The following is a 16,083-nucleotide window of genomic DNA, read 5'->3' on the forward strand; positions in this document are numbered from 1 at the left end:
ACAGAAGTAGAAAACTAGGTTGTACTCAAAATCAGAAAGAAAAAAAAAAGTTCTCCTACTGGATGGAAAAGATAGGTAATAAAGTAAATGGGGATAGCATTGGTAATTTGAGTTAGAAAATACAACCACCACTGTAAGAAGAGGAGGAAGGAGGAGGAGGAAGAAGAAATGACAGAAAGATGTGCATATAAACCCAAGTAAAGCTCGAGGTACAAGCTACAGGCCCTGATACGGTACTGATGTTAGAGACAAGCAAGTTACACTCAGCAGGAGGTAAACACACAGGGGAAGAACATCAGGTACTGATGTTAGAGACAAGCAAGTTACACTCAGCAGGAGGTAAACACACAGGGGAAAAACATCAGTAACCGTCAGAAGTAACAGGCTAAATGCCTGACACTTGCTGAATGAAAAGAAACCTAGAAGTCTAACACAATTAGAACACATATTCAATAAATTTAAAAACATACCACTTGAAATACACTATAAAGGTAGATTTAAATACATATCGGAGATGTCAAGAGACAAGAGTACTTCTGTAGGGAGGATGCTAGAAGAAATGAAGGAACAGCACTCAAACCAAGGAGCTCTGTTCTCTTTCATGCAATAGTGAATTTGTATCCTGCGCAACACAGCGTTCAATACCGCATCAGGACCTGTAGCTTGTACCCTAAGTGTCAAAAGATTGACAAAGGCCATTTAGTACAGGGTCCAGGCAACCGCAGCCTAGGGGACCCTTAGTCACTGTCACAGGACTGTCCTAGCTTTGACCTGGGTATGGCACTTTCTATATTGAAAGAGACTTTACTCACAAACCTACTGCTGGAAAGCCTAATATGGAATGGGTCCTTTGTCTCACTGAGCCCTCACAAGCTCTGCGCTCAGAGGACTGAAAGAACCACCCCCCAAATGCAAATATTGGATCTCTTTCCCCAAGTCACTAAGGTGGCTCAGTGAACACTGAGCTTAGCGTCCCTGCCAATGTATTAGTGCCTTCTGCTAAGCGATCTAAATTAAGAATCTCTTCAGAGATTTAACTGGGGGCAGTCCTAAAAACTACATAAAAGCTGGCAGTCATTCTTCATGCTTATTTAGAAATAAAAAACCTTCATAGTAAGCCCTAAACATGTTCTGTTCTTTCCTTTTCTGCATTTTATCAATATGCCCAGAGACATGGACTCCTTCCTAAGCCACACACATTCACAGGTGACAGTCAATTTTGCTCCTGTGTAAGCCACAAAGCCCCTGACTAAAGTTCCTCTAACAGAAAGTGTGAGCTATTCCACGTTTTAAACGAATTTTCTAATAGAGAAATTACTTAAGTTTCCCACTTTATGCAAACAGCGGGAGCATCTAAAAGCTGCAGCAGTAAAGCAACTGTCAGGAGGTAACACCCAACAAGTGTGTTACCACTTAAAGCTTTAAACACTGTTCAAAAACCACATTGGAAGACAAGTATGATCTTGACTTTATTAGATCAGAACAAATGAAGTAGCAGCAAAAGAACCATTCGGCAATCTGGCTTCACTGGTCCTCAGACAAGGAGGGAAGTGCTGCCAGAGATAATCTCTCAGTCTCAGCCTCTCAGAATCTCACTTGGGCCCTAAAGTGCATCTGCTTGGTGGCATTGTTCTTCATTCCTGTCTTCAGCATCCATTTCGACTTCATCCTTTGGACATACTGCATGTCCCGTTCACGCATGAGAGCTGCTCCTGTGGTTGGAAGGAGGGTAAGAAATGAGGCAAGGGTCTCTTATTTAGTGTCAGAGTAAGTCACATCTTTGCTGAGAATTTCCAAAATTGGCTTAGAATAAGTGGGTTCTGATATTTAAAGACAGAGTCTAATGTGGGGATTCCAAGAAATGGGGCTCAGAAATCTGCATTCATGTAAGAACTGTGCATATCAGAACTCTGTAAACAGTAATGTTTGTAATGTTTTTAGATACTAGGGTTTTCTGGGGCACAGAAAGAAAGTTATCCTCACCACCTCCACTTGGACTTTATTTCCCAGAAGAGCAGAGAAGACAGCTTTGTAGAGCACACTGTGAGAGTTAAGCACATTGTGGTTTTAAAGCTTAACTCCAGCTGTCATCTTTACTCATTTCAATCCACTGCTACTGGGAAAAATTGCCAAAGGGGGCCACTGTGGTAAGTGCACATATCACACATGCATCATGGCAGACAAGCCTCTCAACTCTCTAAGGTGAGTCCTGTTAATCATTTCCCTTGTACAAATGAGCAAACAGAAGTTGAAATTTAATTATGCTCATGATATAAGAGTTTATAACATGAGACTACACATGTCATGTTAGGTTCTACAGCTCCACTAAGATACTATTTAATTTCTGTGTTATCTCCAGATAACTTCAGTTTGTAATGATTTTTAAGATTTTTTTATCCATATTATCTTCTGGAAACATTCATGGTGCAAATTAACTTACTAGGCCAGGAACATTAATTTGTTTAAGTCATGGAGTCTTAGACTTACTGCCCTAAGTATCCTGAGATAATGGAAGTCCCAAAACTATGATCAAGTTTCCCCTGGGAAGGAGTCAGAAGGACAACACAAATGATAACATGTCACTCAAGCGCCCACAAAATTCATGCATATAAGCAGGATGTACCTGTGCTGCCCGTCCACCCCAGGGCTCGGTACTGCTGGAGGACCCTGCCCACAGCCTTTTGATTTCTAGCAACTGTCACAGCTCTTGGCAAGCCGAATCGTTGTTTGTAGTATCTCATCAAGGAGCGATGACCCACTCTGGCACCTGTTTTTCGAGAGAGCAATATTTAAACACTGTTCTTTCAAGTCAGGGCTATAAGCCAAAAGCTTCCCAAAAGATCTTCAATGCACCAAGACTTAGGAACCCTAGAAGGAAAACAGATATAACCAGGACAATGGTTATATACTACAGAAAAAGACCAGTATTAAGAAAATACATAAAGGCTAAAAAGCCCCAAGAGAAAGAAGATGAAGCAGGGAAGCCTTGACATTAGGTCTACAAGCCATCATTGGAGCAGAACAAAAATGAAAGCATCTTTTCTCTGGTTCAGTTTTCTACTCCAGTCATCCTCCGACAGGAGAGAATTTTACCCCACAGGAAATCTGGCACTGACTATAGATGTCTTCATTGTTACAGATGGAGTGATACTGGCATCTAGTGGCTGAAGGACAGAGATGCTACTGAACATATTAAAATACACGGGCTGATCACCAACATCTAAGTATTATTTGGCCACATTGATAAAGCTGATACACTCCTTCCTAAATGAAGAAAACCACCTGATTACATGAAAAAGATTAAGCTAAATTCTCTAAATTTAGACCTGTGACTATTTACAATAAGAATAATTAGGACATGCAATAAAATACCTTTCCAAATAGGAACACATAAGACATTTAACATATACACAAGGCATGAAATGGTCATTTCCACTAAAAATAAATAAATATGTATGGGTAAAATCCTGCGTATGGTTCCTAAAGTAGTTTTCAACTTATGTAAATAAAACCATTGACAAATAAGCAAACATGAATAGTTTACCACATAACCTGTAGAAGGCTATATTTGCTTTTAACATCTGTGCAACTGGCATGGAAAAAAGTGTTAAGTTATTTATGAGTCCCCTGTATGCTTAGAAAACACTTCCTTGCCTCAGATGTGATATTTTGTGATCAGACTCAGGTCATGACAAAAAGAAACTTCAAATTTAATCTCCTGGTCTTTGTACACCAGTATGAATAGATAAAGGGTATCTCTCTAAACCAGCTATTTGATGTGTTAGGCATTTTTATGGCAAGGCCTTGGTTTGTACCTGTGCCTCAACTCAGGGAAACATGATCTCTGAACATCCATGTGAGATGAATCGAATGGAAAAAAGACACATATCTAAGTGAAGGTCCTCTCAGTAAACCTCAAGATTATTTACTGGAATTTCCAAATTATAATGTTAGGCCAGGATGGTCCAGATTTTCAAGGATGGTTATATCTAAATGAATTAGTAATTAGTATATAGTAAGTCAATATGTATATTTGTAAGCAACATTTGGAAGAATATCTTACAGCTTCTGAGAGCTGGTAGGAGAGAAGTGAGCTATTCTTGCAGTCAGTTAACAGTGAGAACTTGGCATTAACACCACATACAGCACAAGAGCAGCTCAACCTGTAGGCCCTTGGGAAGAACAGATTAGCCTTAGAACACTGTGACTGCCCAGTAACAAATTATGCCTGACTTAGGACATTCCTGTCCATCTACCTTCCATCATGTAACTGTTGAAACTGTCCATTCCTGAACTCCCAATGCAATTGATATCAAATACTAGAGTAGCTCCAAATCTAATTTTCTAAGATTAACTATGCACTTCCAATGGATACAATAGCAATTCCATCTGGCCAGCTGGCAGATAAATCAACGTATATTTCACACTCCTTTCCTCCATATGAACTGAAGAATAATGAAGGAAGTGCAAAGGAACGGACCCAAGACACAGTCTTCCAAAGAAATGCTCTGAGCGCCCTCTACTGGCTATTTTTCATTGTTTCTGGAACCATCTAGCTGCTGATTTGATTATGGAACAATCTTGAGTAACTACACTTAAAGTACCATAACTGATGCTTTTGAAACCAGTTTACAGCAAACTCTTAGTTGTAATGATTCTTCCCAAATTGGCTTTACACTAACATCCACGCTAATGCTGGCACACAAACTGGGTGTACCTGGAGATTTCAGAGGTCATTTACTTAAAAACTATGGATCCACATGCTGCACTTTTATACAAGGTTATTCTTTATGTTGGGAACACTAAAATTCTCCCTGTTGGCACTTTTGAAAAGTGCCCAACCTGTGACCTCTACACAGAGACACACACACGTGTGCCCACACATACATACACGAACATATTACATACACATATACATATATATATAATATACATACACACACACATACACACAGAAAATGTAAGACACAAAGAAAAAGACATACATATACACAGAAAGGAGAGGGAGGGATAGAGGATGAGAGGTCTATCAGTCTGCATTAAAAAAAATTAATACCTAGTCAAAATATTCTAAATCTGAAAAGAAACAAGGAAAAACAATGACCCAATTTTAATGAAACAGCCAACCTAGAGCTCAGTAACTCCTTTTAAAACTTGCACACACTTGAGAAAACACACATACTAAGGCTTGTGTTCGTTTCCTCAGTACAGCAGGTAATGGATGAAGACACGCTTCTTCTACAACACACTGGCACAAAGCTACTTTGACAACTACACTTACCAGAGGGAAGTATCAGCTCCATGGTTTCATCATCACATTCCAAGATCTTTTCTGAGGACAAGTCTTCAATCTCAGCAGGATCCTGCCCCTCCTTGTAATCTGGGTAGCTACTCCTGTAACAGTGAGATAACATCACTGTCTTAGTTAGGTTTTACTGCTGCGAACAGACACCAAGACCAAGGCAACTCATAAGGTCAACATTTCATTAGGGCTGGCTTACAGGTTCAGAGGTTCAGTCCAGTATCCTCAAGGCAAGAACGTAGGCAGGGACGTACAGGAGGAGCTGAGAGTTCTACATCTTCATTTGAAGGCTGCTAGTGGAAGACTGACTTCCAGGCAGTTAGGACTAGGGTCTTAAAACTCACACCTACAGTGACACACCCACTCCAACAGGGCCACACACCTCTAAATACTGCCACTCCCTGGGCCAAGCATACTCAAACCATGACAACACCTAAACAGACTTAACCAAATGGGAGACCTGCATTGACAAATGAGCAAAGCTACCAACCACTTCCAGGTAATGCCCACTAAAGAACTGAAGGATAAAAACTACTGTCAGAATTTTTCTGCAACAAATGTGACCAAATAACCCCTAAGAGGACGTTTTCCCTCTCTCTACAAAGACTACCAAATGCAGAAAATATGAATACAGAGCTGGACATGCAGTTATAGCCCAATTACTATAAACAAGTTCCAGAAGAATGCAGCCCAACAGAATTCTGTGATGATAGAAAAACATATTTCTATGTAGCTCACGTTAGCTTTAGATATAAAGACTTTCAAGTACTGAATTTTTAAAAATGCAGACAGTGTGACTAAAGCACTGAAATTTTAATGTGTATCTTTTATTTAAGCAGGCATAGGATATGCCTAGTAATTACCACACTGGACAGTATAGTTCTAAAAGAAATTATTTCTAAATATATCTGAAATTTCATATTTAAATGGCCATACAGAGAAGTAACTATAGACAGTGATGGGGAGATGCTCAGTGGGCAAAGTATCTGCCATGCAACCAGGCTAAGTTCGACTTCCAGCACCTACATAAAAACAAAGCACAGCAGTGCCTGCCTATAACCACCACACTAGGGGAGTGAAGACAGGCGTACCTAAGGAGCTTGCCGGCCAGCCAGTCTAGCTGAACTGGTGAGCTCCAAGTCCCAGTGAAATCTTGTTTCAAAAAATAAGGTGGAACGTGACCAAGGAAAACATCTAACACCAACTTTGGTGTTAAACATGGCATGTGTACATGTGCACACATATAACACATGCAGCTCATACATACACACAAACAATAATAAATTTCAATTAAAAAGTAGTTGGACAAATAAATATTGAAATATTAATAGCTAAACCAATAGGAAATAGATAAAAGACTAAATAAGAAACAAAAACACCTGCAAGCAGCTGATTACTATGTAAAAGTGTCCACAATTACATTGCTCATAATAAAATACAAAGTAAAACCACTATCCATTCAGCCATATGGCTAAAAAGAAAACCTTGCCCCACTAAGAGTGACACTATAGAAAATTCATGGGAGGAGGAAATGTGTGCACTCAGACACATCTGTGTCTGTCCATCTCCTATGAGCCAGCTACTAGATATACACAAAATGGGTAAAATATGCACATTTACAGATATTAGCAGGAGAGTAGAACAGCATTATTTCTATCAGCTCAAAACCAGAAAAAAACCGGAAGCCACTCAAATGTAAACCACTACAGTAGATAAGAACTAGAGAACATTCAATCTAGTAATCGTAGAAGAAAAGTCTGTAACACTATGAAACAGAATGGGCCTGGTGAGATGGCTCAGAGGTCAAGAGGTCCTTGCAGAGGACCCAGGTTCAGTTCCCAGCACCCACATGATGGCTCATAACTATCTGTAACTCCAGTTCCTGAGGTTCTGAGCCCCTCTACTGACCTCTGCAAGCACTGGGCACATAGACACATATGAACATTCAGGTAAAACTCGCACATACATAACAACAAACCTGAAGGAAATTTTAAAAAACAAACCAAAATCAGAATGGATGACTTTCCCAAAATATAGCTGAACAAAAGGTGCCAGCCCCTTCTCTGCTATCCTATTTATATTAAGTTCAAAAATATGGAATCCAACCTTCATTCAATTTGTGTGTTTAAGTATACACAAAATCTACCTATGTAGGCATATAATGCTAACTCGTGGAAATACACTCAAAGAAAATTTCAAGTCCAAAACAAGAGTTATCTGGGAAGGGTAGAACTATAATTTGTTCATTTGTAAATCCACACAAAGTACTTAATGAGAACAGTGCCTCGCAGGTAGTAAGCACTTAATTAATGCTGGCCTTGTAAATATTCTATTTTCCAAGGTTTCCTATTAAACATTATTAACTTTTGCTTTGTAAAGCAAATAAATCATTTAATGTTCATTTTTATATATGCTCACACCATTCATTATTTTTAGAGCCAAAAGAATACATTAAGATCACAAAAAGCACACTTGGACAAAGGAAAATACTATTCTTTTTTGAGGTTTTACTGGTGGCAGTATTAGGAAATAATACCTTATAGACCTTATAGACAAGTACTTTCCTACTGAGCTGTCCCTGGCCAGGAGACTATCCATTTATATCAGTAATCAATTGTAATTGATAGCAACAGCCTGAGCAGCACACTCAGTAAGCAGTAACAGTACAATACAAGGGGTGATATGCCATCAAGAAGACAAACCATCCTTGGTCCTGCCAAGACTGAACCCCAGTGAACGTGATTGTTGGGGGAGGGTGGTAACGGGGGAGGATGGGGAGGGAAGCCCTTATAGAAGGGGAAGGGCAGGGGCTAGGGGATGTTGGCCCAGAAACCGGAAGGGGAATAACAACGAAAATGTAAATAAGAAATATCCAAGTTAATAAAGATAAAAAAAAAAAAAAAAAGACAACAAACCATAAGCAAAGAATGGCAGAAAGGGCTCTGAGGATAATAAGGGTAAAAATAATTAGGCAAGGTGAGATTTGAGTGATTCAGGAAATGAAAACCCAAGTCTTTGGACTCTGAGCTAAAGCTAAAACAGCTCAGATTCACATACTTAATATCTGTTAGAAAAATACCCAGGAATCTGAAAAGCAGAATCATGGCTAGAGTCAGAACACCAAGGACATCGTAAGCTATCACACTTTGGTTTTTACTTTAAGAAGGGAGGCCCTTGAAATAGTTTGAGCAGCATTAACATGACTTAATGTTATAAAAGGATCCCTCAAGCTAGCTTTGAGACTGTAACAGAGAGAGTGAGGATGAAAAGTAAGATCAAGCAGGGAACAAGATTCAATGACAGTGGATGGTGACCTAGACCTGGGCACTGGAGGAAGGGAAAAGTAGTCACATAGTAAAGATAATGTCAAAGTAGATAAACAGACTTAAGAATTAATGCAAACATAATATAAAATACCAAGGATGGTTTCAAAATCATTGGCTTACAGTACTGGGAAGGACAGAATTACCATTTTTCTAAGATGAAGTAGGTTAGGTTGTATAGCAGAATGCAATACAAGTGTTAAAGAGCACTTCTAAGTTTGAAGTGGAAATGGTTGCTTTAGAGATATAAATTGGTAGTCATGGCCTATAGGGGCTACTGAAATTTACAAGACAGAGTAAGAACTTAAACAGACAAGAAGCAGATGTAGATAAAGAAATCAGAATGTCTATACTTCAATATTGCAAGCCAGTTATAACTAAGGTTATGGTCTCTTGACTTACCTCTGCTATTTGCTTAGCCTACTCTCAATTAGACATTCAGTCTAAAGTACATTCAGTCAAATACACTGCTGTCCGCAGGAAACTAGAAAGGGATAAATATTATCTTACTGCTTAGGGAGGATGTGTTTTATCTCCAGCAGAAACTCAAATCTGTCTTCTATATTGTACCACCTAATTATGAAATTCAACTGCCTCCCTCAATTGCAAACTACAAAATCAGGAAGAGAAGGCAAAAGCAAGGTGAAAAGGGTGAAAATTTTCTGAGCACCTGTATCACTTGGGCTGTGGCTGCACCACTCGGCATGGTACTTACACACACCTGTACATACACTATGCTACTTCACATACATTCTGACAAAAGAAGCTACTTCTTCATGAACACCTAACCTACTTGTTGCGTGTGTATCAACTGCTCAAGACTCCAGTTAGAGCTGTACCATCTATGAGATGATCTCTCACTACCAAATGCCAAGATCTGGCACAGACTACCAAGCAGTTCAGTGTCTTTACCAGATGGTCTGTGATTCGGTTTCTCAGGGAACCCAGAATGGGAAACCCAATTTTTGTATTTCTATTCATAAAGTAACTAGCAAAATTAAAGTTCTGACTATTTAATCATAAAGAACAAAAGCAAGTTATTCACACTCACTTTGGGCTAGAGAGCTTCACTTTTCTAGATGTGTTCAAGTGAGCCTGTAGCTTAGGGACGTGTAGTACAGGTGAAGAATATACTGGGCAAAGCTGAGCTACTATCTCAACTCACTGCATAGTGAGCCCAACTCACTTCCAGAAGAGGTGGCTAGATCCGTATATTATCTACTGCAGTATAAACATGACCTCGAATCGCCTCACACTCTCATCTTACCTAAAATCATAGAAGTCTGCAAACTCCAGCGCAGCATCACCATCTGTAAAGAGCTTACAGTGGCTTTTGTCATTCATGTGTGCTTGCACAGCTTCTGTGGAATAGAAGGATTTCCCTTTCTCATTGCACCACAAGCAGATTTTGCCAACACCAACTTTCTCTCCTGGTCATGTGGAAAAATATAAAATCAATCGTTAGTAGTCAGGTTAAATCTCACTACTTACTCTCACAAATTGAAAAATATTTCATCAAAAGCAAAACACTTGTACTTACCCAAATATTTAATTAATCCTTTCAAATCTGAAAGATACTCTATATCAGGAATAAAAAAAGCTGTGGACTTTAGTCATATGAGCCACATTTTTCACAAGGGAGCTTGAATGATGGGAACAAAATAAGCAGTCTGTTATTGGGATGGCACCTAGGGGTGGGCTCTCCTCAGCCTCTGCATCTTCTGCATCCTCTTCCTCCACTCCAGGGTTCTCACATTCCAATCCATCATCGGAATCAATATCTTCCCAATCTTTAAGCCAAAGTTTTGAAAAACAAGTTTACTTTTAAAAGTGTGATGAAGTAAGCACAATCAGATACCAAATGCTTCATGATGTACCACAAGTCCTGCCTGTTCCCCTGAAGCCAAGCTCTCTTTCAAGACCTCAATTTTAGCTATTTAATTACCCTCAGACACGTTAAATGATTAAAAACCTCTTTAATCTTTCTTTTCCAGCACATGGTGAGCTCTGTGAAATAGTCGCTAACTTCCTTCCTGTGTATTGATGCACCTAGCCCAGTACTGGACATTGAGTTAAATAAATCCTATCTGGTTATGTTAACTGTCTAATTTACACATCACAGGACTACTTTAGTGTATATTATGGTGTGTGCAAGGTTGTTGGATGAATGCTTTAGTTTGAGTGTATGTGTCCTTCCAAGTTCAACTTCATCACCAATGTAACAAACAGGGCCTCTAGGAGCCTCATGAATGAGTCAATACCCTAAGAAAAGGACTTAAATGAGCTGGTCTCCTCTTTTGTCTTCTGCTCGTCCTCCCTGAGTACACAGCCTACATCTCTCTGCCTTTTCAATCATGTAAGAGAAGCCTTAAAAAAAAATCCCTTCATAGAAGAGGCCCTCACTAGACAGTCAAGGTTCCAGCAGCTAGATTTCTTACTGACTGTGGCAAAATACAGACAAATTATTTATAAATTACCCAGCTTAAGATATTTGAATATAGAAGCAGAAACTGACCAAGACATAAGACATGAACACAAACACTGTCAGTGTTAACAGTGCTGTGGGGGTGATTAAACAGCCCATAAAGTAAAGAGCCCCATGTCAGGCTTGCAGGCTGAACGTGAAACCCTCACTCAGTTTTAATCAACTAAGTGAAATGTAAAATCATAAGCCACTCTAACCACAAATTCTACAGCAGTGTGCCAACAGCATGCCTTTCTGTGCACCAGTGTAACCCTTCCTGATCCAGACTAATAAATAGAAGCATGTTTCACCTCTATTCATTTATTCTGTTTTCAATCAGTGCCTTAGGTCCCGGATCCACCAGAGAACCAGACAAACAAAATGTCCTGTGGAGATGCAGACCAGTGCAGCATTTAAACTACCTTTGCTCTCACTCTAAAATGTCCTATTGAAACCCATCATTTTACCGAACAAACACATGCTATTTCCTTCAAAACATATTACGAAAACTTCGTATAAATAAAAAAAAGATCAAATCTCGTCTTGTCAATAAGATGCTTGAACAATCACCAAATACTGTTCCCTTTCCGGTCCACACGAAGTTTGGTGGGACCGGGAGCAAGCATAAAAATGGAGGCCTACAATTCATCTGCAGAACTAGTTAAAAGACATAAATCGGGTAACAACTTTAAATCCAGGCAGGATGCCCCGAGCCTGAAACCCAACTCCCAGGAAGGGAGCTGCGGTAAAAGGATAAGAAAGTCAAGGCCAGCCTGGGAAAGTGACACCGGGTCACAAATGTAAACAAAGAAGAAGGCTCGGGCTGGGCCTCAGAGGGATGCTTCCCTGACATGCGCAGGCGTGAGTTCAACCTCTACGAGGGAGACATCTCTGAAAACCGACCCAGAACTTCATCTCAATCGGAATGTCTCCTGGAACCGGAGCCTCACCCCAACCCCGACAGGGCCATTATTACCTTCGTCGTCTTCCTCTCCCTCCTCCTCACTCTCCTCCCACTGCTGCTTCGCCAGCTTCTTCGCCTGCTGTTCGAACCACTGGAGCCGGGGCGGCTTCTCCGTCGGGTCTCGCTCCGGGGTGCCCCGTCGGACCGCGCCCGCCATCCTCCTGGATTCGTCCGTGGGCATGAAGGGCGCTTTCTTGGGAGACGTGGAAGGCTGGGCCTTGATGGCCTGCTGGATGGCGGCGTTCATGGCATCCTTGTTCACACTGTCCACGCCCAGTCCCTTCTCCAAGTTCTTCTCGTTCATCATCTCCACTTGGCGGCTCACGGCCTGCACCGCCTTCTTCTCCAGCTCCACGTGCCGCCGGGACTTAAGGTGGTTCTCGTAGGCGTTGAACGTGGCGAACTTCTTGCTGCACACGGTGCAGTAGGTGGCCGTGCCCTTGCTCTCCTCCTCCGCCACCGCCCGCTGCGCTCGCACCCGCTCCTGGAAGCCTTCGGCGGTCACCGGGGCCATATTAGCCACCTTGCGCCGCAGGTTGTAGCGGTGCCAGTCGGTCTTGTAGTGAGCCCGCTGCATCTCCGCATCGCGGAACGCCACCCGGCAGGTGATGCAGGTGTACGTCGCCATTGTCGGGCCGGAAGGAAGAGACGACCTAGCCGAGAACCTTCTAGTCTTGATCAGTCTTCTAGTCTCACAAGCTCCCAAAACACTCCTTCGCCTGTAGGTACGAAGAGCCACACTACTCTGGCTTCCGGGGTTTCCCTGAGGGAACTTCCGGTACACGCAGGAAACTATTGACAGCTGGCTAGGAAGTCCCGCCTGCGTCCTTGGCCACGCCCCGGAAAACGGTAGAACTTCATTTCTCTCCGGGTGTTGCTGGGGCCGCCCTGTCAATCAGAGGTGGGTGTTCCTGGAAGATGCTGCGGGGTCAAGACTGTGTCTAGCGGATGTGTCACGTGCTGTGACGAGATCAAAGGGATGGGTATGTGAGAGAAAGAAGGGCGTGGGTGCCTGGGACAGTGCTGGGACGTCTCTTGAGAGGTGGATCCCCTAAGACCGTCTCCCGGGCCTCTGGAAAGAGATATCCAACCTGGCGACCGCGTGGGACTTGCGGACTCTTGGCCGGCTGTCCTAGTGGCCGGAAACTGTGGAATCCAGACCTTTGCATCGAAGGGCACCAAAAGCAGGACCTAGCCACTGTCGCACAAAATATAATCCGAGCCACATGGGAGATTTTAAATCCAAGTAGCCACATAAAAAGTCAAACTATGTGAAGTTGCTTTTAATGATCAAAATGCTGTTTGTTTTAGATGCTGTTTCAGCATCTAAAAGTTTAAAAGAATCTGTGGTAAGTTTTACACTCCATCGTTGGTACGAAGTTTTCGAGTCCCCGTGTGCATATCAGCAGCAATTCGAATCAGTTCATAAATGCCCCTATTTCATTCGCCTGATTTGCCTATATAACTTCACATATACGGAGCAGTGTTTCTTAGAAAAATGTGAATCTGAAAAGCTTCGTAGATATATCCGCACTGCCTGGCTCAAGCAGAATGAACAGTGCCGGAGCTTCCAATAAAGTTTATTGTTCTTACTCGGTTTAGATTATGTTCCCTTTTATTCAAGGTCAAGTGGCTTTTCTTTGATTCTAAATAAGATTTAAACCACGTACTGTCCATCCCCACCCATCCTCTGTTCTATCCCTGCCCTTAACTCACCCTGCTTCAAACATGATGTCAATCGTTCTAATAGAGTAAGCAAGTAAATTTTTGGTACTGTGTTAGAAATCCTTTGCTACGCTATTCTGCCTGAACATCTTACTGCCAGCTTGCTTTGTAAGCCTTTGCCCAAATGCATTTATGGGGGCTTTTCTAGAGTCTTGTCAAAAATAGTGCCAGCACCCCATTTATTATTATGATTATGATTATGATTATGATTATTTACATCCAAATGTTACCCCTCCGCAGAGGGGATGTCCCCCATCGCAGAGTTCTCCCTATACCCCTCCCCTTCGCCTCTGAGAGGGTGCCCCCCCCCCCGCGACCCCTTCCTGGGGTATCAAGACTCTAGAGGATTAGGTACATCCTCTCCCCACTGAGGCCAAACAGTGCAGTCCTCTGCTACATATGTGTGGCAACACCCCGTTTCTTAAGTCCTTACTAGGTATTGCTTTTTATCACTGTTATCTATTACAGTGTATTGGATCACTCTAATATTTAGCATCAAAACATTCAGTTTCTGTAAGACAAGCACCAACTGTGCCCGAGTCAGGCACTTCTTATGTACGCTCTCACATGAGTTCATGGTGAACTTGTGGCCAAGGCTGAAGTAACCTGAAGGGTTGAGTATTTTGCCATGGCTGGAGGGGTCTCATCAGAAAAGACTCACTTGGACAATAGCAAGAGATTTTGTTTCCTTGTCAAATGAATTGCTCCATAGTAATATTTGTCTTCAGAGGGTAGCAGTTAGCTTCCCTTTTTCCTCTTCAGGTCCGGTGTTGACTCAGTTCTTTTACGGTATTCCCAGATGCAGGCCAGCTCATCTAATGTGAAAGGACTGTTCAGAGGTGCATGAGGAGCAGAGGAGTAGGGCCAGGCAGGCTTTATGTTTGTCATCTTGACTACAAATTCCATAAAAACAGGCTTCCCTTTCATTGCTGCATACCCAACACTAGAACACCAGGACGGACTCTATTCAGTGTTTCTTAAAATTTTGTGCTGCAAAGGTTAAATCTAATGATTTTTTTCCTTTGTTGCAGAAAGCTTTTATTTTAATATAATACAGAATTTTTGCAGTAACAGCTTTCTAGACAGATCTCATCCTGAGAGATATGTCTAGTATTTATCATCAACTGAAGTGAGCAAAATACATGTATTTTCAGGCTTCCCTGAGAAGCAGAAGATAGCCATATAAAGAAAAGCATTTCTAGAGTTTTCCTATTGATTTTGCATTTATCGATATCCTTGATTTCCTCTCTGCTTGTTCTTGTTTATTTTCACAATCGTATTTCAGCATCATTGGCTTCTCCGTACTCTTTACTTTTCTTCTTCAAGCAACATTGCTCCCTTCATTGATTCTGTAGTGACCTCAAGAATAGACCTTGTAGTCTGGTTTTCCCTGTGCTAGCAGCGTAATCTTAGTGTATTTACCACTTCTTATCAGGATGCTAATTGTGCTTACCATTATTTAAATGTGGTTTGTCCCTTAAAAATTCATGTGCCAGAATCTTGTTCCCTCTTGTTTCCCAGTGTAACAGAGTCAGAAGGCAATGGAACACTTAAGAGGTAATTAAGTCATAGGAGCTTTACCTTAATGAGTGGATTCAGGTTTTTGTCTAGAAACTGGTACTAGATTGGTCACTACGAGAGCTGCCCTTTGAACCTCGGTCAGCCTCCACCATGACCATGTGATACCTAGCTTCTACATACATCTACATTCACATCTGCTTTTCTTCCACATGTGTACCAGCAGTGCATCCATCAGTGCCAACGCAATGCCAGTTCTGTATGCTCTTGGACCTGAGAACTTTTTGTAAACTTACCAGCCTCAGGAGTTCTGTTATAGGAACAAAAATAGACTAAGTCATCTGTTAAATGCAGGGTCTTGAAGATTTAACAGAATACTGTTACTTAGTGTTTCCTATTACTTAGATCAAAGGTTACCATACAGGGACAGGTAGTGTGACCGACAGGCTTTGTAGTCCTATCCTGCCTTTATTCAGGCCCTTTGGGTTTGCTGCAATAAAATAAAAGCAACCAATCACAATCTGTAAACGAATAAGCTCAGGTATATTCTAATAAAAGTTTATTTACAGGTTCTATAATTTATAAAATACAGGTAGAGTGATGGCTCATCCCTAAGATCTCAGCACTCAGGTGACTGAGGCAGACAGATTACCATAAGTTCAAGGCCTGCCTGTACTAGGGAATGAGGCCCAGTCTCAGAGTTTTAATTACTTTTAGTGGACATTCCACGTGTAGGTGGGTAGCAGCCTGGCTTTCCCCTAGCGTAGTTTGCCAATCCTGCCCTTAA

General features: G+C 41.5%; 1 protein-coding gene across 1 annotated transcript; it reads right to left on the reverse strand.

Annotated features, from left to right (window-relative positions):
- Positions 1–1,444: 1,444 nt before the first annotated feature.
- Znf622 (zinc finger protein 622) lies at positions 1,445–12,975 on the reverse strand. Its single transcript, XM_032898690.1, is given in 7 exon segments — positions 1,445–1,712; positions 2,624–2,767; positions 5,282–5,394; positions 9,893–10,055; positions 10,166–10,223; positions 10,225–10,415; positions 12,066–12,975. Coding segments are annotated over 7 exon segments (1,413 nt in total). The 5' UTR covers positions 12,682–12,975; the 3' UTR covers positions 1,445–1,584.
- Between the last annotated feature and the right edge of the window lie 3,108 nt (positions 12,976–16,083).

This window comes from Rattus rattus, chromosome 3 (genome assembly GCF_011064425.1).
Source record: "Rattus rattus isolate New Zealand chromosome 3, Rrattus_CSIRO_v1, whole genome shotgun sequence".
NCBI lineage: Eukaryota > Metazoa > Chordata > Mammalia > Rodentia > Muridae > Rattus > Rattus rattus.